At 39.1% G+C, this 21,664-nt stretch overlaps 1 protein-coding gene across 4 annotated transcripts in view; it reads left to right on the top strand.

Annotated features, from left to right (window-relative positions):
• LOC144599251 (insulin gene enhancer protein ISL-1) overlaps positions 1 to 20,657 on the top strand; it is an 83,108-nt gene extending 62,451 nt beyond the window's left edge. Inside the window, exons 3-7 of one of the 4 annotated variants that reach the window (XM_078410041.1) lie at positions 8,232 to 8,421; positions 9,639 to 9,895; positions 12,057 to 12,343; positions 12,828 to 12,995; positions 20,416 to 20,657. In XM_078410041.1, the coding sequence (XP_078266167.1) occupies positions 8,232 to 8,421; positions 9,639 to 9,895; positions 12,057 to 12,343; positions 12,828 to 12,995; positions 20,416 to 20,451 (938 nt within the window). In that variant the 3' untranslated portion in view covers positions 20,452 to 20,657. Of the gene's footprint in view, positions 1 to 7,116; positions 7,344 to 8,231; positions 8,422 to 9,638; positions 9,896 to 12,056; positions 12,344 to 12,827; positions 13,239 to 15,276; positions 15,654 to 20,415 lie in introns of those variants that run through there. The other 3 variants (XM_078410031.1, XM_078410024.1, XM_078410017.1) reach the window with 3 other exon arrangements.
• The last annotated feature ends 1,007 nt before the right edge of the window (positions 20,658 to 21,664 follow it).

Consider the following 21,664-nt stretch of genomic DNA (forward strand, 5'->3'; position numbering starts at 1 on the left):
CCTCTGCATTGCCGCTCTAATTTAGTTTACGTTAACTTCCCTCATTCATCAGGCTTCCAAATGCAGCAAAAATTAAAAAATAAAGATTTATTGTTGTATTGGCTTCGAATGGGCCTGGAGTATACGATCGAGATATAATATAAACCAGCCTGGAATTAAATGATTACGTATGCAATCTCAGTGAAAGCATACTTTAAATGGGGTTTTTTTCAGTGCCGGTTTTATAGATTGCTTTAAGTAAGACCAGCTCCTGTTGGCTTTGGCGCAGTGCATTTAAAATAAACGCTCGTTTGAACAAGATACATTTAATCTTAAAACTGTAAGAACAACGTTAAGGAACCGTCAGCTGCACCGTTGTCTGCAGCGACAGAAACGTGACATCCCCACTCGGCTATTTCTTTCAATAAATTCACTTTTTTTTAGAATAGAGTTAATATCACTCGCTGAGCCATTATGGTAAATTGTGTACTTAAGTCAGAACTAAAGGTTGAATATCTTTCAAGTTCTCTCACAGGGGCTCTTGTGTTGCAGCGTCTGTTATGTACTTACTCTAACAAATTGCAGCCTGGTTGTACTCCATCCCCACACGGACTGTTAGTTTCAACTGCGTTTTAATAGGGTCTAACATGTTACAAAGCCGGTGGAGATAGCTTTTATGCTTCCTTTTTACGGTACACTCCAAGTTAAGTATTTATATTAACACCAAGAAATGTCAGATTGTCACGGTAACCGGTGTCTGAGACATTCGCTTTTAATTAACGTTTTAGTAAGTGGACAGGATCTTGGGTCATCGTGTTGCAATTTCTTTGTAATATTGCTAGATCAAGGCGTGCATCTACATGAGCTTAAACGCACAGACGAGGTTGATGTGTTGGAGGGCTAACGTTTAAAACTCTTCTGCGTTGCGCAAAAACAAAGGCCGTTCTGACCCGCTGATGTCATGTGGTGAAAGGTTACTGTTCATTTAGTTTGCTTTTCACGCGTCGTTTCCTGTGGCTTCCACGGATTGGGAAAATAGTCGGTCCGCACCCCCTTCTCACGCAGGACACCGCCAGCCCACACCCCGCCCCTAAAGTAGCTTAAATGCAAATATTTGTTTCATAAAACGTGAAACGGACGTTTGGTTTGGTATATGAAATTCGACTGAGAAAAATCGACTCTTAAGAATGTTAGACACAAAAGGTGGGAGTAACTCAACGGGTCAGGCAGCATCTCTGGAGTATCTGGGCTGATTTTGACGGTCTCGATCCACACGGGTTTCCTCAAACACTGCATACGAGCCTGTCGCACTTTAATTCAACTCTCACATCCTCAACTCCGAACCTAACTAAACATACCCACTAATATTTAGACGGATCGAAGTTAGTGCAATTATTATCCCTAGCATGTGAGCGAGAACGCATATAGAATCGTGTATATAGATCGACAGGGGCTTTGATAGATGCTGATGATTTCTGTTATTTTAGCATAAAACTCCACCGAAAGCATAGCTAGTTGTGGCGAAACAACTCTATTTCACAAGCAGTATCATTTTCAATGTGCCTGGGCGTTAAATGGCAAGGAATATATTCTCTTATGTCTGTGGCACCCTGCAACGACTCCATTGAGTAGCAAAAAGATTGCATTTAATTACTCCATTCCCCAGACTGAACACAAGCTAACCTAATGTACAGTGTGAACTGAATTTGCTCCAAGGAAGTGCAGTGCGCATTCTCTTTTGGTTTTGAAATGCAAAATGTCAGCAACCACAAAGGGGAAAGTGGTTCGCCACATTCACAAGGCGGAAGAGGAAAATATCCAATGTGCCTTTCCATAGCAGTCCTACTTAAAATACACACAGACACATATCGCATAAATATGCTTAGCTGTGCCTGACACGAAGGATATCTACAGCGGCAAGTGTTTCAGAAAAAAAGCTAATGGATTAAATTTGACGACCCCACATACACGTGATACATGCTTCGAGCAAGATACCAGACTTTAGATAAATCTACAAAATATTTATTCGATTTGATATGTCTATTTACGTTTACATTAGATACCTTCACAAAGGGAACTCATTACACTAAAACATTACACTACATTTTTTTGTGAAGACTAAGAAAGAACCAAACGTAAGCCACGTGTTTTTCATAAACTTTGTGATTATTTGAAATTAAAATAAAATTTCGAACAGGAGGTTCATAACAAGATATGACGTAATATAACTAAAAATACTTGAAATATCATATGTATAGTTCCGATGTCAGAAACTGGAGTCATTCTGTGCAACTTGGCGATTCTTAGTTGGTACTTAACTAACAGACTTCGAGCAAATGGTTGCAAAGTTTATGAATGTCATCTGCAAATGCCTGAACAGAGTGGAACACGAACAAAAAATAGCACATGGAGGTCTTGTCGTCCCGTGAAAGCAAAAAAAAATGATCGCTGAGTTTAGAACAGGAATCGTCTCTTGACTTTGAAATCCTACCACTCGATTATAACATTTAATATTGTTCTGAGTATATTCCTAAAATAGAAGCATAGCAAATTTACATTGGTGGGGAAGGTGGGTGTTCGGCCCGTTGAGTTCGTTCCAATCAGCATAAGTGCTGCCCAGTCTAATCCTACTTTCCAGCCATTGATCCGTGGCCCTGCAGGTCACTGCTCTTCAAGAACACATCCAGGCATTTCTTAAACGCTTTTTTTTTTCAGGCTATGCGTTGCAAACTCTTTCCGCCCTTTCCGTAATAAAACAAAACCTCGCCTCTTCCCTGATCCTTGTAGTTGCTTTATATCGACGTTGTTAGGTTGAGGATCCCTCTACTCAGGGAAATGTGTCCTCTCTATTTTTCACCGTGTTGGACGCTCCATTAATCTTGCGCTTCATTTGTCTCCTTTTCAATGGTTCTAAAGGAATCAGCCCTAGTCCTCCAATTGTTCACATATGTAAACATTATATTCGTGTTAACCATGAAGTGAAATATTCACGCTACATCCTTAAATCTGAACTGCTCTTAGACTTTTGGCTGACCAACGTGTAATTCGCTTTATGGGACATAAGATTCAACTCTACATCCCTGTCATTATATAAAGCTGACTATATATCCCACCAAAAATGGACTGTCGCTTATTTTACCACACGTGCTTTGTAAGCTAGCATGCGATCGTGCACTGGAAACATCCAATGGAAAGGTGTTGCTCAATCTTTCCCTTGTACATTGTTTACCGGGCGCACACTCTCGCATATAATTATCATCCTGTAGGCGAAACCTGTATACTGAAACACAATGTTTATCAAATAATTGGTTGCTAAAAATGGGTAACAGGTGAATGGCGAGATTTCGGTGCCATTTTATAGGTGAGTTTAAAGCTCATAAATTGTTATGGAGAGGGGCTTGACTGACCTGCCCCTATCTCCACCTCCCCTCGTCAAGGCAACAAACGGCTATGTGATAGGCATCACAGATTGACACGTCCTACAAGAAAGACTGTGAAAATTGCAAAAATGTTTATATTGATGAACTATAAAAATAACACACCTAACAAAGGACAAAGTCACCTTTATTGAAACGTGGATTTCATAAATGCAAAAAGGCTTAAATCATCAGCAACATCCATTCCCAACATAAACCCGTTCGCTTTTCACATAGACTGCTCCGTTCAATTGAATAATATTATTAATGCTAGTGATTATGTAAGCCTCGTGCTGGAAGTTAGCGCCGACACAATTGTAAGATTATTTTATTGAAACCGAGAACGCAATTCTAATCACAATTTCAGTCAACCAGTCCTGCAGCAGGAACAATCAACAATATGTCCGAATTTTTAACCCATTGCCCTTCATTATTTTGTCTGTGGAATTAACGTTACATTCGCATTTCAATTAATGGAAATAAATTAAATAGCATAACGTATTTTGAAAGTTGTATTAAATTATGGGATTGGTATGGGTGAATTGATCATTGTGCTTCACCGGCAATAGCAACAGAGTGAAGCTGCTCATAGTACAACAGGTATATTCAAAAAGTATTACAGGCAACTCCTCGAGTGTAAGGATGGGTGTAAATACGTTGCGTATTCATTTTGCGAAAGAATAACATTTTTTTAAGCGATGGCCTCCCATGGGGCATTTCTTGTGCCTGAGTATTTCGGGATCCCATCGTCTCTGGCCTATCTGTATATTTCGGAACGGGTGACCGTACCACAGCAATGTCTTAAATCTTTATGACAGGGAGCCTAGTGTGGCCTCGGGAAACGGCACACAGCAAATTACACTCAGGTGGATGCTTTTTTTTTGTCCAGAATATTACTCATTCCAGTCCTTCTGATGCCGCCGCCTTACATGGCAATAATTTAAATGAGCGCATCATCTAAAAAAAACATTTTGATGACAAATGGAAATGTAGAGAAAACCAAATTCAATAATTATCGTTAGCTGGTGTTCTCTAGTCAATCTATTCCATTTAAAAAACAACCTACTTTATTTGCTTGGAAATAATTACCAGCGACCATCTCCCCTCTTCTAATTCAAACTGGGTGGAAATTACAGGTTGGCGCGTTGAATTTCAACAAGAAACTGATCTAGAATTGACAAGAAGATATTTGGGAGAGGGACACCTTGGATCTCAAAGCGCAGGCTTTTCGGACAATTTACTGCACTGTTAACGGCGGACAAACGACTAACTGCTTTGTTTTCTTCCTCACTGTGGTCTGTCACTACAGGCTTCCACTAAACCTCCGTGCTTATTTGTCAGTATAGGACTATTATCCCCAATTATTCTTTGTAATTACGTATTGGGCTTACGCACAGTTGTGATATATATTTTTTAAAACGCACCGCTATCTGCTGCTCGTGCCACCCACGTGTGTTTCTTCCAAATAGCTGGCTCACATCTAAAAAGCTTGGCTAATTAAGTTTGTCCAATTGTGCACTCGCGAAAATGTGTTCGTTATGTGTTTGTATTTCAAAGGCAGAAGATGCACAAATGGAGAGTTCAAGGTCCAACCAGTTACCAGTTGTAGCTCTGTATCTTTACTCAATCTGTTTTTAGTCAGCATCCGCGAATCAGATTCGGGCAATTTTAATCAAAGTTCTATTATTTTTGCTTATAGGATTTCATACAGTCTTTTCGTTACTCTTCTTTGGTCTGTTTGTGAGCTCGTATGGTTGACAAATGTATATACACTGGCGCGCGTGCACACTAAGTAAGCACAGAGGTACAATGTTGACAGGAATGGCATAGAGCTTTTCTACGGGCGAAAGACTCTGGAGAAACGTTCGTGATTCCTGATTAAAAGCGGATTGGACAACGCCATAGTCCGAAACAAGCACAACATTAGCGAATTTATTCACAGCCATTGGAAAGTTGACAGAATTGTTCAAAATGTGCAGAGAACTAACTACAGCTGTCGATTAGGCCTAAAGGGTTTACATTCATTTTGGCAATACTTCCGCTCTCTTTGCATTTATTTGGGGTGGACAAATTTTGAGGTCCCCAGGTTCACCATATTCAATTCAGAAGAGGTAAAAAAGAAACACATCTATGGAGATTTCGGGAGAACCAGGTCTTGCAGTGAATGCTGCAGACCATTTTGCTCCAGATCTTCAGCCGAACCTTTGCACGAATTCTGAATCGCTAAATTGTAAATATCAGTAAAATTATTTATTCATATATTCAGACTCAATGATACCCTTAGAGTCCTTTCAATCAAACGTGCTCTTATCCAGATGCCGTGCGTATTCCAGGAGTGAGTTTAATTGATAAAATACATACACCTTCATTTTGGAAGCAACCTTGTTCTTGCAAAATACCTTTCCATTATTTAATTGTTCCTCATTAAATCAGACTTCGCCTTTAAAAGAATATCGTTGAAAAGTATGATGCCCGATGCCTTAACCTTAATGCCTCTTACCTTAATGCTGCAATTTTCTGACACATGGCGCTTAAAACAGATTGTAAAACTTCAGATTTGCATAATAGATCAGCTCTTATTTTGGCCATCGCATTCCTGTTCTGAAGCATTCTCCGAAACCTTCTCCAGAAAACAACTAAGACAATGGATTATCTGCACTGAGTGTTGCACTATAAACTTGTCTTATGGAAACTCTGGGTATAACAAGATGCATATGTTGCCCTCATATTTATTTATTCAAGGAAGATACAAGTCGTAAAACAGTCAATCGAAAGCAGTTATAGTCGCATTTTATTGTTTCGGTTTATACCGTGCCTGCTGTGGAAGCAATATCGCGTTTATTGCAGCTGGACGCTCTCCTTGCCGCACACTGACCTTGCCATGCACTTCGCTAAACACCTAAACGTAACGCGTTCAAAGAGATCCGATTGCGTGCTTATTGTAACTTATTCGCAATCCTACTTACAACCCCGCCAACAAAGATTTTGTCAACCATTTGTTTGTAAAACAAAATGTCCATTTCCCATGGGCTGCTGTGCTGAAAACCGCATCCTGGAAGATTTTCATCAGGCATGATTTCGGGTTCCAATTACCTATGGAAGGGCGGGAGAAAGTTAAACTCTCTAACTTAAACAATTGCAAAATATTAACAATAATGATGAACCGTTGAAGTGCAATAAACGCGAATTGCCAAAGCTCGGAGAAGCTTATGCCATCCCTCCAATGTACATGTGCAGGTGCTGCTCTACTGTCGGAGACGATCGCCAAATGCCAAACAGAGCGGGCGGGGACTGTTCAAAGAATAGAAGGCTGGGAGGCAAAATCCGGGGGTGGAGGCGGACAGAGAAAGAGAACATGGGAGAAAGAGGTAGGGGAGAGAAAGGGGGGGGGGAGGTGGTATAAGTCGGGGCAAAGAAGGAAATTAAGCTGAAGGGCCCAGAGGAAGCTGCAGCGGCCCTGCAGCCCAGAGCGCAGCGCACTCCTGCCTGTAGAGGAACACAATGCAAACATCTGGTGCTGCCCGGCACTAGACCAATCGCTGCGTAGTTAGGGGGGAGGCCGGAGCGAGAGGGGACTGAGTGACGTAGAGGGGGGGGGGGGGGGGGGGAAGCCCGGGGAGGACGGCTTGCGTCTGACGTCAGGCGCGCTCGACGTCAGACCAATGGCGAGAGGGTGGAGGAAGCGCAAGCGGAGAGTGAGAAAGATAAGGAGCAGTGAGCATGAGCGGCAGGACTGCGCGCACCGCCTCTGTGCACAATCCCTACCCCAGTGTCCGGCAGCAACGAACGCACTCCTCTTAACTGGCCCTCCTCTGTGGATATAACCAAGGACTCCCTGCCTCCCCACCCTTGCAACAAAAAAATACAAAAAAAACAAGGGGGAAAGCAAACAAACAAAAACTTTTGCACAATAACAAGAAATGGGAGACATGGGAGATACACCCAAAAGTAAGTTTTCTTCATCGCTGTTGCATTTCGAAGATCGGATTCAGGTGCAAGGAGTTGACTAGTTCCTGTAACTGTAACTTTACTGTGATCTCTGGCTTTTTTAAATTTCATTGGTCTTGAACATTAATTTGATTATTTTGGTTTATTTCATAAGTTGTACAGCAGTGGCCTTAAGGCTCAGGTTAAAAAAATGATAATTGAGGGTCTGCATAGTTAAATGTATTCCCACCACTGGCGATAATGTGAGTAAAAGGACAGAGTTTAAGTAAAGCAGTGCTAAACATTTAGCAGCATTTGGATTACTTCTTTCAGAGCCTTGTCAGATGTACCGCAGATACATACATCTGAGTTTTCTGGCTCTGCTCAGATAAGCACAATTTGATATTACTATAAATTGTATATTTCTGCTCTTGAACCCCCCCCCCCCCCCCCCCCCCCAGATTGTAATAATGTGATGCATGGGTTTATTTCGGATTGTTTTCTAAACATATACATAAAATAAGCACGCACTTTAAAGAAAAAACTTTGCATGCTGCTAAAGATTCTTCATAATTATATATTTTATATATCAGAAATCTATTCCTGCACGCGTTTTGCTGAAGCAGTGAGAAAATTCAAAAAAACAGAAATGGAAATTCATTTCCTGCTAATTTAGAATCTTTTTCAACTAACCGACTTAGCACGAAAAGAGTACATTTAACAGTACCTCCGTTGTTTTAATGTCTTATTTTGGACGCCACCCTGTAATAATACGGCCTGAAAATATATCTGCAAATCTCTCCAGCAAATATTACAGATAAATACTTTTGAAAACGCAATAGTCGAATATATATCTAAAACAAAAGCCTTTGATCGGTTTCACGACACCATTTTCATATCAAATTACAGAAAAGCGCCTTATTTCACTGTGTGTCGGTTGTGGGAATCAGATTCATGATCAGTATATTCTTCGCGTTTCTCCGGATCTGGAATGGCATGCCGCTTGTCTAAAGTGTGCAGAGTGCAACCAGTATTTGGACGAAACCTGTACCTGCTTCGTTAGAGATGGCAAAACATACTGCAAGAGAGACTATATTCGGTGAGTGAAGATTTTGTATATTTTAAATAAAGATAATATTCCAGCAGCATCGTTCCTGTCCTATCTCCAAATACCCTCCCCCCCCACCCCCACCACCACTACCTCCTTCCCACCCACCAACAAAAATGTTAACCCTTGGATGGCTTTATTCCTTGTTTCTCCTTATCTTATCTTAACTGAAGAGATCAAATTGCCCATTATTTGGCAACGAACAATTGGCATATTTATATCATGTAACTGTTTCCTTTGGTACAGACACATGAGTCTGTGAACTGAGAATATGCGAATTTCGATTCCCCCGAATCTGATGTCCACGCATCACAACTTTAACAACCGATTCGTTGTTTCAATGGTTTGCGGGGCACAACAAATTCGTTTAAAAACTTCGCTGTCATCAGTTTAGTCTGTGTATTTCCGAAAGTTGGTAATTATGGATTGGGAATGAGGCAGGCGAACTGACAATGCAAATCAATTCTGCGAGCACTGTCATGTGGAGAAATAGTGGAGCAGAAAGGTGATCTCTCACCAGCACAGTAGTATTCTCCCAGCATCAATCCCTCCAGTGTAAAATGTGCATAAACTGCCGTGTTGATTTGTTTAACTTCCACCAATGAATTTATAGCACTCAATATTTTAGGCGATCAACCATAAAGGGAACTCTTTGCTACACCTTGACAAACAATATCAGAAGCACCATCGTTCATTAAAAACCCACCTCTCAAAATAATAAGTTTTATTTTAGATGCTACAACATGACAATCTTAGTTTGGATTAAATAACTTAGTTTGGCTAAGAAATGAATATTGATATTTAGCATGTCAATGCGCACGGATTTAACTTTGTATTAGACTGTACATTATGTAGCCAATTTGGAAATATATTAGTAAACCACTAATTGTTGTCAACTTCCTTTACATTTGTCGATTATAAAGGTTGACATGCTTTAACATAATGCAGAACTGTCATGGTTGATAATTACAATCAGAATTTAAATAGGTAAATATGTTTCACGTTAAGAGTAACATGAAGCATGATTTGGTCCATTGTTTAAGTAGGATGTTATTTGTTTTGACAAAATAAATCCACAGAATCATATCAGAAGCAATTCTGTCTTGGTCCCTTTGGTCTGTCTGCCTTATCGCTTTGCGCTGAAGTATAAAACTACTAGAAGCACTTTTGACCATTAGTAAACGTCCCTCTTACCTTTTGAATTGCAGATTATACGGAACTAAATGTGCGAAGTGTAATATAGGATTCAGTAAGAATGACTTTGTGATGAGAGCACGCAATAAAGTATACCACATCGACTGCTTCCGCTGTGTGGCGTGCAGTCGCCAGCTCATCCCCGGTGATGAATTTGCGTTGCGGGAAGACGGACTCTTCTGCCGGGCTGACCACGACGTTGTGGAGCGAGCATCGGTTGGCCCAGACCCACTAAGCCCCAGGCACGGCAACAGACCTTTACAGATGGCGGGTATGTATGCTTTCAAAACTCGATTTTATTTAAGAGTCCATGTTTATTTAATGTGATGAAAACAACACTCCTACTGCTATACTACATTTTGAACAATTTAAATATCTAAAATAATCGGTGGGCAATGGTAATGTATTTGGCGCAGTGAATTTCATTTTTTTTTAATCGTATATTTATTGAAACGCTTCAAGATAGAGTGGAATATATTATTCAGATATTGACTGGCCTTCGTACAGTCTAAATAGTTAAGGATTTGCTGTTTCCATTGAACCACATATTTTGTCACTGCTTTATATAAACGTGGACTGTATTTCCTTCTACCTGCTTTTGAAACTTTTTGGAGATTAAGAACAGTCTCCAGCTACATTGTGTTTCAATTTGAACTGTTTTAATCATTAGTAGTTCGAAATAAGTGTTTTAAAGACACTTGATTTCAGCTGTAAATGTTCCCATCACTATTCCCATGAGTTAATTTTATAAACATTTTCCTGAATCTAAAGTAGGTATCTGAACTTTAATCCAGTGATAATATTATGCAGAATTGTTAACTGATGACCTGTTGTGTATTGTTTGCTGGTTAGTAGAATTTCCTATCGATATTTATGTAAATGAAGACATTACCATTAAATTTCAAATTTGAGAACTTGAGCAAATCTATGCTTTAATGTATCTTGAGGATGATCTCTATATTCCAAGTATATCCAAATGATTTTCATGAATTGATTTCAAAATATTTCAATTCATATCATTCAAAGATCGTCTGAGGTAGGGTTCCATTGTCTATCAGGGCGTTGTTATCTCCCTTACTTAGATCTCCAAAAATAATCGAGTACATTTTGCCCTTATTGAATATACAGTGCATTCCGAAAGGGAATCGATGTGAGATCTAGATAATTATAGGTTTGAGGATTTTTCAAGTAGAGTCTGGAGTATGTGATATTTCATACTGATGTAAGTATTAGATCTTATTGTTATGCAGTGATAGCTCTTGTTTTTTAAAAATTCTTCATAGTGGATCATATTTGGTGCTAAATTTGTACCTTTGATCAAATAACTAAATTTCAAATTACAACGCTTTACTTTTAATGATGGGTTGCATAATTCAATGCACGCATGTTTTTAAAAATAATTTTCAATAATCGATTAAAGAATATTACCCCTTTATATATAAAAATACTTCACCTTTTTTTAAATTACGTTGCCCATTGCAGTTTTATCAAATGCATTGCAGCATTTTGTTCTAAACTGATAGTGAACAATGGTCATTTGTGGGAATCCAATCTCGTGATGTTACATTGAAGATGTGATTCAAACGGTTCAGTTCAGACCTCTTTCGCTGGGGGAAAATATTTTATTTCAGGGATAAATGTGGCGAAGCATTGGAAATGTAAATTTACTCGCTGCCGCTGCCCTGCCCAGAGAAACTCCGATAATCACGTCAAACGTTTTTTATCATCACTTCCCGAAACTTTTCGGAGTTCAGTTTCTCACCTACCATATCTACACGAAGAGTGGAATCCGGGCTAATATAGTGCAAAACAAAGTTGCTGTAATGTAAACCAGTATACAAGAGAGATGGCTGCAACAAAAAGCGACACGCCACTGATCGCTTGACTTCTTTTGCAGTCTTGATTAGATCAGCAATGGACTTGTATCCGATTCCGAAATGCATTTGTACAGAATTTACTGCAATTAGCATTCATCAACTAACTAGAAAATGCGTTCTTATTAAAGCCCAACCTCAAGCGCATTGTTTCAATTCTTTCTTTCGACTGCTGTTTCTGATTAATTTAAACTTAATTGGTGTCTACAGATAGTATACATACCGCAGTCAGAAGCTGTTTAGGATATACTGACTGGCTTTTCATGCGGTTAAATCAGTTTTGGAAGCCATATCTGAAAGTTTCAAAATTAGTTTTGACTTGATTTTAAAGTAACTGCGCAGACCTAATGCTTCATTCAAGATCAGACTCTATGCCAAAACTGTGGTTCGTTTATTTTCTAAGGAGTACTTTTTATTGCAGTTCGCTCAATTTCATCACTATAACTCTGGGATCCTTGTGAGATTTAATTTTAATGCCAGAACAAATATCACACCAAGCTCTACTGCTTGCCGCGTTTTTCAACAAAACTAGGATATGTTGCCTGTTTTTTTTTGCAGCAGAGCCCATTTCTGTCCGACAGCCAGCTCTGAGGCCACACGTTCACAAGCAGCCTGAGAAGACGACGCGAGTACGGACAGTTCTGAACGAGAAACAACTCCACACGTTACGGACTTGTTATGCAGCCAATCCCCGGCCCGATGCGCTCATGAAGGAGCAGCTCGTGGAAATGACAAGCTTGAGCCCCCGTGTCATTAGAGTCTGGTTTCAAAACAAGCGCTGTAAAGACAAAAAAAGGAGTGTGCTCATGAAACAATTGCAGCAACAGCAACCCAACGACAAAACAGTAAGTGCCTTGATTTCCTGGGATTTTAAGGAAATATTGGGGCTGAAAATGCCCATTTCTACACAAACCGTTAAAAACAAAACTTATTTAGAACCTGATTTTTTTTCGTAAGGAATGGGACAATTGCATGAATATTAGTATCAAGCTCAATTCTAATACTGTTTGTATGATGATAAATAATATTTTGTTGTTTAATTCATGTTCATTATAATGCATTGAGTATTTAATCTAAAGATCAAAGGAGAATTCATTTTGGATTCCTCATGTTCAAATGAACTATTTTGAAATGAAATTGTTACATTGAGCATGATTTATGTTATGGGAGACAGGAGATGGCTGAAAGCAATCTCGAAAATATTAACATTACAAGATGCTCAGTACAGAAGGCTATGTTAAGCTTCATACATGTTAACAAAATGAAAAAAAAGAAAGAATTGTTGATACAATTAAGCAACAAGTCTTGTTGCTTGTATTTTCTTTTAAGAATATCCAGGGGATGACAGGAACCCCCATGGTAGCTGCCAGTCCAGAGAGGCATGATAGCAGTTTGCAAGCCAATCCAGTGGAGGTGCAGAGTTACCAACCGCCTTGGAAAGTTTTGAGTGACTTCGCTTTGCAGAGTGATATAGAACAGCCTGCATTTCAGCAACTGGTGAGTGCCAGCAACATGCAGAACACCATCACCACAACAATACAGACTTTACCAGACCTCACTGCAATCAGGGGAACTACCACACACCAATCCATATATAGACAATTCATGGATATAAAAATTGCAGAATCCCTCTTTTGCCAACCTTAGTATTTTGATTTTGACGACCATCAAGAACATAGGGAGAAACTATTTTGTTTACTTGAGCTTTCTCCCACAGATCCAAGTAGTTTGTGTTTAACATAATACCCTGGAGATGACTTGATGTCTGAAACAGAAACTCTTTCATTTTATTCAAATTGTTGTTAAAAAGCAATTTAAATGAAGTGTTTCAGATTCAAAACGCTACTGATCATGTTAATGAAAACAGGTGATCACAGGATTATAGACAGGACACATGAACCATGACCTAAGCTGATTTCAGTTTAAAATACCATTAATGGCAATAAACAAAATGGATGCTGTTTCAATGTTGTTTCAGCCTTAGCTTCAGTGTTATTAAAAATGGGTTAATTGATCATCATAACCTCCATCCACTGGCCTAATGGGTAATGAAAGACAAAGTTGAAAATACCTTATTTCACCTAACTCTCCTGTAAAGGTGAATGTAAGGTGTCTGGCTTTATATGCTCTCATTGATGTGAGTTTTGTCCTTGAATAATTTGGTGTGATTTAATTCTCTAGCATATATATATATTTATTTTACATTTTTAAGGCATTGCAAAGCCACAATTACTACATTGAGTTGAAGTTAAATCTAAATTGTGGTTCCCTGTGGTACATACCTTAAACATATTTTAGATACTTCAGTAAAATATTGGTAGAGATATGTATGCAAACTGCATGTATTGTACAAATAAAATGTCTCAATTTTGTAAACCTATTTCAGTTTATCCATTTCAGGTCAATGGCAGCCTCATTGCAAGGTGTCCCAAACAAATGACAGACATATGTCTTGCTTTATTTTCTTGGGAATACCTTCGAGTCATATATTTTTACATACTTAGTGGCAGGAAACATCATTCTCTTGTTCCAAATTGCAAAGAAAGTGTGGTGCTCAAGAGTTAAACAACTCTGTGATGTCTTGCAATAAATTGCTGAAAAATATTTTAGTTGAGAATGTACTTTTGGAGAGAAACTGTACAAATAACACCATTAAATTATGTTACACTGGGATTTGCGAAAAGGCCTACCTGTGCTTTGCTATGAGACCTTGAATATTTACAAAGGCATTGTTTTAATTTTAGTGATATATACGGCACTTTAGGTAACTTGGCAAAAAGCACTTTATGTTTTTAATGTAATTTGTCATTAATGACAATATTAATGCAAACAACTAATGTACAGCCATAGTTACAAAAGTAAAAAATATATATTTTTAATGAATGTAATTTTCAGATATTTGTGTCTTTGGATTAATGTCACATTTTAAGGAAGCCAGAGATTATTGATTTGCTATGATTTTTACAGGTTAATTTTTCAGAGGGAGGGCCAGGTTCTAACTCCACTGGAAGTGAAGTAGCGTCTATGTCCTCCCAACTCCCTGACACACCAAACAGCATGGTAGCGAGTCCTATAGAGGCATGAGGAGCCTGAACTCTCAGTGCAGCCCTCCAGAGAGCCACGAGGAACCCTGGACCCTCAATACTCTCTGGCTCACACTTTTTAAACAAAAAAGTTCATGCAACCTGGTCCATGTCTGATCAGAAAGCAGCCATCATCCGTTTGCACGAAGTCTCTGTGTTCAAACAACCAATGTTGTACCCTAGCAACACTGTGACGACAATCAGACACTAGAGTGGGATTTGGCTACCATCGCAAGTAGAAGAGATTCCCGAGACATCCGGGACTTCATTCAGAGACATTTTTGAAGATATAGGATGTACACTCGAGTGATCCTGAGGGAATGCATTGCACACGCAAACAGATAAGATGATCCAGTGGAGAGACTGTAGTCCCAACATCTTCAATGGTGCTGCCTAGAAAGGACATCAGTGGGTCAGCTTTGCCAAAAAAAAATCAGAAGAGTCCCATACATCTGCAAAAAGTGGACTGGAAAGACAATCGTGACATGCAGAATGTACCACAGCATAAGTAGTTCAGCGACTGTCCTATCGGATCAGTTCTGAAAGGTATATTTGCAGTGCTTTTAGTTGATCTATAACAAGGACTATTGGATTCTAGATCATTAGCAAGTAGCTGGTTCATAAGATTACTGTCCCTACAAAGAAAGTATGAAGGCAACTACTGATGTTTCATTTTTTTATTTTTTATTAAAAAGCTCAAGCATTGCAACAAGGTATACCTCTTTTTGCCACAGCTTCGTGGGATTTGTGTGTGAACTCGTGTCCGTCCAGAATTGTCCCAAAGATGTGTATGTTTCTAGGTTAAAACGGTTACCAACAACGGATTTAGCTCTGGAAAGAAACAATTTCTTGTTCTTGTACTGCAAAAAATATAAATAATTTATTATTTATTGTCAACAGACTTGCCACTTTTCATGTCTTTTTGACATTTTATGTTTGCTGAAGTAAAAGATGTACTGTGGTCTTTGGAAAACATGTCTAATTTTATGTGTCCTGTCTTTTCTTGAAGATTATGTAAAACGCCATATGTAGAAATATATCCTCAAGATTATTTCACTAATAAAAGCAAAATAACAGAAAAATTATAAGCCTTTTGCAGATTCTGCAATTACATTTTCAATAAATTAGCTTGCAAGGCTAACTGTTTTTTACAACTATTTTAGTTGCTTTATTGTTACATATGTTTAACGGAAGACACCAATCCCAAATTTTATTCCCCAATCTTTTTGATATTTAAATATTTTGATATTTTTTCTTTGTTAGTATAGACAAAATATCTATTATAGTTTTGAAGAAAAACGTTTAATTAATTACATTCACTTGGGTATGAAGAATAATATTTAAGTCATATTCCTATCTTTTGGCAACTTTTACTGTGAAACTATGTCCAGCCTGTGAACAATTAGCTGAGTTTCAAATATCGACTTCAGCTAAAATGTTCATTGATTAGTGCTGATAAGTTTGGCTTTGGTAAACTTGGCGCTGCTAGTATGACATGTTTGGGTATTGGTTATTGGTTATTTGGTGTTTTTTACATTAGTAGTCCTATTAACACGATTCCTTAAGGGTGGTAGATAGACTGAGAGGCCGGTGGGGGGGATTCCAAATGCAGAGCTGTTGGTTTGTTGTGGAGTAACAAAGAACTGCAGATGCTGGTTTACAAACAAAAACACGAAGTGCTGAAGTAACTGGTGATTTGTTGTCTTTTTCTGTGTGCGGGTAAACACATCTGGGCCAAACATATAAGATAGGAGCAACGTCTGCTATCTGTCGCAATCAGGCTAACAAGACACTTCCCGTGACACGTAATACTTCTAAATAAACAAAGGTACAGCAGCCCATTCTCATTCCCACTATATATAGTTGCAGTGGGCAAATTAGAAATGCGCGGCCAGATCATTTACTTGATAAAGTTAAAGATTAATATGAACTGGATTCTAACTATGCAATAACCTGACGAAGATTTGGTTTTTTAGTTGTAAGCATGTGATTGTCATGGAATCAGTTGCAAGAAAACAGCAGGGGCAAGGGCAACTCACATCCGTTCTCATCACTGCAGAATCTCCCAACTGGTTGAGCCAATTGATTTTTATCTAGTCTGACAACTTCCTTTATGAAACAAATAATCTTGCAAGTCATGATTTAAATTTAAAAAACATCATTACTCCACTCCATACTTAAACAAGAGGTGTGATACCTCGGATGATGGGTTTTTAATGTTAATTATTTAAATAAAACAAATTAATTTTAATTGCAGTAGAGTCCCCAAACGTCCATTATTAGAGTAACCACTGTAAGTATTTGGTACCTCTTATTTACAGACGTTTTAATTTTGCCCATGTCAGTTCAAAATTGCATCGTCACTGCATCGCCTGCAGTACATAGATTTAATGGAATGCCTATCAGTATAGGTTCAATAGTCACAGATTCTACCTAATTAGTCATCAAAATGGACAGTTGCTGCCTCACAAGCCATCCGGTCGACGTTTATCTTCTTGACCTTATTTGTCCATTTGGTTTGCCCCATGCAGTATTTTTTATTTAAATTCACGGTTGAGATCCCATTAGATGTCAAATGCACCTTCTTTGCCCCGGTAGCTCAATTTACATCCAACCGTAATACATGGGTGCTTTCCCACGGCAGATGAGAACAACCGCTTTTTAAAAAAATCACCACATTGAAAGCGAGCTAATGACAGGAGCTTAAAAATATCACATAAGACATGCGGGGGAATTTAGAACCGCAGACTATTGTCTTTCAAACTTTAGAATGGTAAGATTGAAGGAGATTGTGCATTGTGAACAACTGTAATGTATGTTCTGAAGTGAAATTATCCTGAATTGGATGAGCGAGGCTGCATTGTTAAGCCACAAGCAAAATTTATTCAAGGGTTAGTTGATAGTATTGAGGGAATCTCTGCTGCTCTTCATAATTGCAGCATTTCGGAGAAGTTTGATGCTCTCTCTCTTTGCACACACACACACACACACGTGCGTGTCAGTGTGCACACGAAAACATTATTAGCATTCTATCGTAATTTAATACACAATTATTATGGCTGATTATAATTGTGAGTGGAACGTTGCGGATGGAATTTATGTTTCTTTTGATGTTAATTGTGGAATTTAATTGCAAGCGTTACATATGGACATTTAGTAAATATAATTATTCACATTTTGATTTGTCAAGCTCTTGAAAAGCTGCCAATATTTGTTCACGTTCATGCTACCTGTATAGACAGACCATTAATGCGGATTGTATTCGGAAATATGTTGACGTAGTTTCAGGAAGCGAACGATTTAAAAAAAAGTTTGCTAATAAGTCCCAAGAACGTTTGGTTTAATGTCAATTTATAATGGCCGATGCGAACTTGCCTGGATTCTTTCTGCGGAGGTTCCTTTTCTATAGACAATAGGTGCAGGAATAGGCCATTCGGCCCTTCGAGCCAGCACCACCATTCAATGTGATCATGGCTGATCATTCTCAATCAGTACCCCATTCCTGCCTTCTCCCCATAACCCCTGACTCCGCTATCCTTAAGAGCTCTAGCTCTCTCTTGAATGCTTTCAGAGAATTGGCCTCCACTACCTTCTGAGGCAGTGAATTCCACAGATTTACAACTCTGACTGAATTTTTTTTTCCTCATCTCTGTTCTAAATAGCCTACCCCTTATTCTTAAACTGTGGCCCCTGGTTCTGGACTCCCCCAACATTGGGAACATGTTTCCTGCCTCTAACGTATCCAACCCCTTAATAATCTTATATGTTTCAATAAGATCCCCTCTCATCCTTCTTGGCGTTGTTTATCCTGATAGTGGAACAAGCCACTGAATGACATTGTTTGAGTTCAGGCGCCACAAAAACAAACTTTACAGCTCGATGTCCGAGCAGTTGACGAACAATTCCTTCACACACTCATCCAAATACGAATCTTCCCAACTGGTGACTAAAAGTACACAGCAAAAAGCGATATTTTATATTCACAATGTCCCTCTATTAAATGCTGCTAATTATTTCTTGCAGTTCGCCTGCATTTAACCTATTTGCAACCCCATCTACCTTCAGCGGTGAACTGCAAATCGTATTCCTTTTGAAGACAGCCCTGTGCTAATGTGATCTCTACAATGTTTACTTGAAACGCATACCGAGCTATTTAATTTAACTGGAAAATGTATAATTATTCTACCACATACAACTAAAACATAATTATGTGTTGAACATTTTAAGCATGGCTTTTGACAGATACTGACAGATATTCAAATGAGATATTTCTCTGCTGTACCAAAGAGCAGTTTTTTTTTTTAATTTGAGGGTAACATTGCTTTTGTTAAATTCTCAAAATATTAAAGCTTTGTTTTGAAAATATGGCTCTCTTTAAACGTTGGCATGTATTTAATATAACTTAACCTTCCGATCTGAGAAATTTGAAACAATCAGTCATGTATGCAAATATATATACATCTCAACCATGCATAAGACATTACTTGTGCCCGCCTCAATGTGTGTTTGGCAACTATTAACTTGGACTGGTGTTGATTTCCGAAAATCGTCCCTCTTTAATGCTGTGAAACTGCTAATTGTGTTTGTAGCCTTGGGGTTTTATATATATTTAAGAGATCTTACAGAAGCGAAAACAACATTTAAATCCTCCGAGTGACACCGCCTCAGGGGAGCAAACTGCACCTCGGAAAAGGAAGATGTGTTTTTTTTGTTACCATTATTAAGACTCAATGGAAGTATACGTGGTGGGGAGGGGAGAGTGTTTGGGATGGTTGTGAGGAGAAGGGAGCGGGGTGGCGCTGATCACCGTTTGAAACAGGTTGGTGTATCTTTGAGCCTAATCAAAACAAGTTTGACTTGTGAGGTCTTCGCGTCTAGACAGAACTGGACTCTCGGCGGCTCCTTATCTGAGAACGGAATCAGTTCACAGAGTTTCTCAATGCCCAGAGCAAGGGGCTGGCATTCCGGGACAAAGGGACCCACAGCTCAAATTGACACAACTACCTACCAGACCCCGTCAGCGGCAGATTTTCGGAGCTTGGGAATGTTGTTCACGTTGACAACATTTCGGTAATGTTTCGGCCAGTTGACATATTCGTGACCGCACAACGTGCATACCGAGAGTATCAACTATAATATCTTCCTCTCCCTCCTGAAAAAAAATCTGGGGAAAAGTTCAATGCACAATCTCAACTATTATCAAGTGGTCTAGATGCACTAACGTACAGGGACGATGGCATATTATCGAATATGCTCCCGTTATTGCAGCGGCTTGAATACAGAGAGTGTCGGTATACAAACAAAATAAATGAGACGTCTACATTTGTGTACCATTGGCTTCAGTGCCTGTTAAAACTACTAGTTTAAAACATTTTCGGTAATGCGTTCCACGTTAATTTGTTTCTTTTGACTAAGATTTGCACTGTCAGGGGCGTCACGACCCCACGTTCTATTATCTATGCATTCCAGCTGCCTTAACTGTGGCAGCTGTTGTACATTTCTGACTAAAACAATATCCAGCACTGTACTGTGAAATAAGAGGTACTACAGGTCTATTTGAAGTTGGTATGGAGATGCAGGAACCGGGAAGTTCTGACCACATTTTTTAATTGGCATGTCTACAATCCTGATTAACAGCAACCTCACAACATACAGCAAATGCAAACTAGAATCCGTGCCGTCCCACCGAATGTATTTGTTGAAGGCCAGAATATTATGTGGGTTTTTATTTTAAATTTTAACCTGGGGACCATTTCCTAATTATGACGTTTGAAACTGAGAATGCCAAAATTTCTTCGTGAAAATTATTTTGTGTTTTCTTTTTATCTCGAAAGGATCGCCTTGAACTCTATCGGCAGGGCCTACGATGAAAACAATGTGGCTTGTTGAAAAGGGCCATTTCAAACAGAAATATTTCAGTGTAAGAAGGGACTAGGTGGCGTTTAAGGCAAAGGTCTTGCAATACGAGACACAAGGAACCACTGATGCAGAAGGGTCCCGATCCGAAACGTCGCCTGTCTATGTCTTCCAGAGATGTTGGCCGACCCGCGGAGTTACTCCAGCACTTTGTGTTTTCTTGCGATACGAAACACCTTAGTTTTAAGTGTGAGCGATGTGGCAATATCGTCGTTATAATATTAAATATGCATTGTCTTTGGTGCAAGTAAATTGTAAGATTAGCATCGAATTACCTGAATATCAACCATTGGGGCAGGTGGCATTTTGCAAGCAGTGTATAACGTGCCTTCCTTTTATTAGAAGGACAATTACTCAAACGTCTATATTGCACGCAATCACAGTTTTCGCAATCTATTAGTAGTTAGCTATAACATAGCCACTCTTGTGTGGTCGAGCTGGCTTTTTCCAAGTTATATAGATCATCTTAGATAGCACATTATATGGTCACCTTTTGCTTATGAGTAACTATGGGCCTTACTGTTAGAAGAATGGCTCTTCCATAATTTGCCTGTTTGCAGCAGTGACCTGAATACCAATCACAGCTACCAATAACGTCCAAATGCTCGTGGAACCGTGGTTATTCCTAGCCCAAATGCGTTGGAATCGCCTTGAATTTTGCTTTCACACACGGACTCTTACTGTTGGGCTACCTGGCGTTTATTTTGATATGTCAGAAGTACAGTTCTTGGAAACAATGTACAACCAAAGAGCATAACCAGGCACAGAAGGGACACCGACTCTCCAAGTTATTAATATCATAACCGCAAAGCAATTGTACGCATTATATTACTGATGTTCCCGGGGTGAAATGGGACTATCCTTTCCTCAGTAATGGCAAATCAGTAAGAAAATTCACACACATTGTAAACTAAAGTAAAACTTACCCTCTTATGACTATGAGTCGACCTTTCTGTGCGAGAAATTAAAAATGAAAATCCGCGGTAAATATATCTTGCAAATTTGCTTTTTTTAATCATGCGATTTGTCAACATAAAATGACAATCGTTAAAAGCACGCAGACATGGCCGTGGGAACTTTTCGGAAAGAAAGTCGTTTCTAAATGTCTTCAGGCAGCAAGAAACCTTTCACAAAGTGGTCGTCCATTCCCTCCCCCAAATGCCCCCC

The sequence above is a fragment of the Rhinoraja longicauda genome, chromosome 1 (assembly GCF_053455715.1).
Source record: "Rhinoraja longicauda isolate Sanriku21f chromosome 1, sRhiLon1.1, whole genome shotgun sequence".
Lineage (NCBI taxonomy): Eukaryota > Metazoa > Chordata > Chondrichthyes > Rajiformes > Arhynchobatidae > Rhinoraja > Rhinoraja longicauda.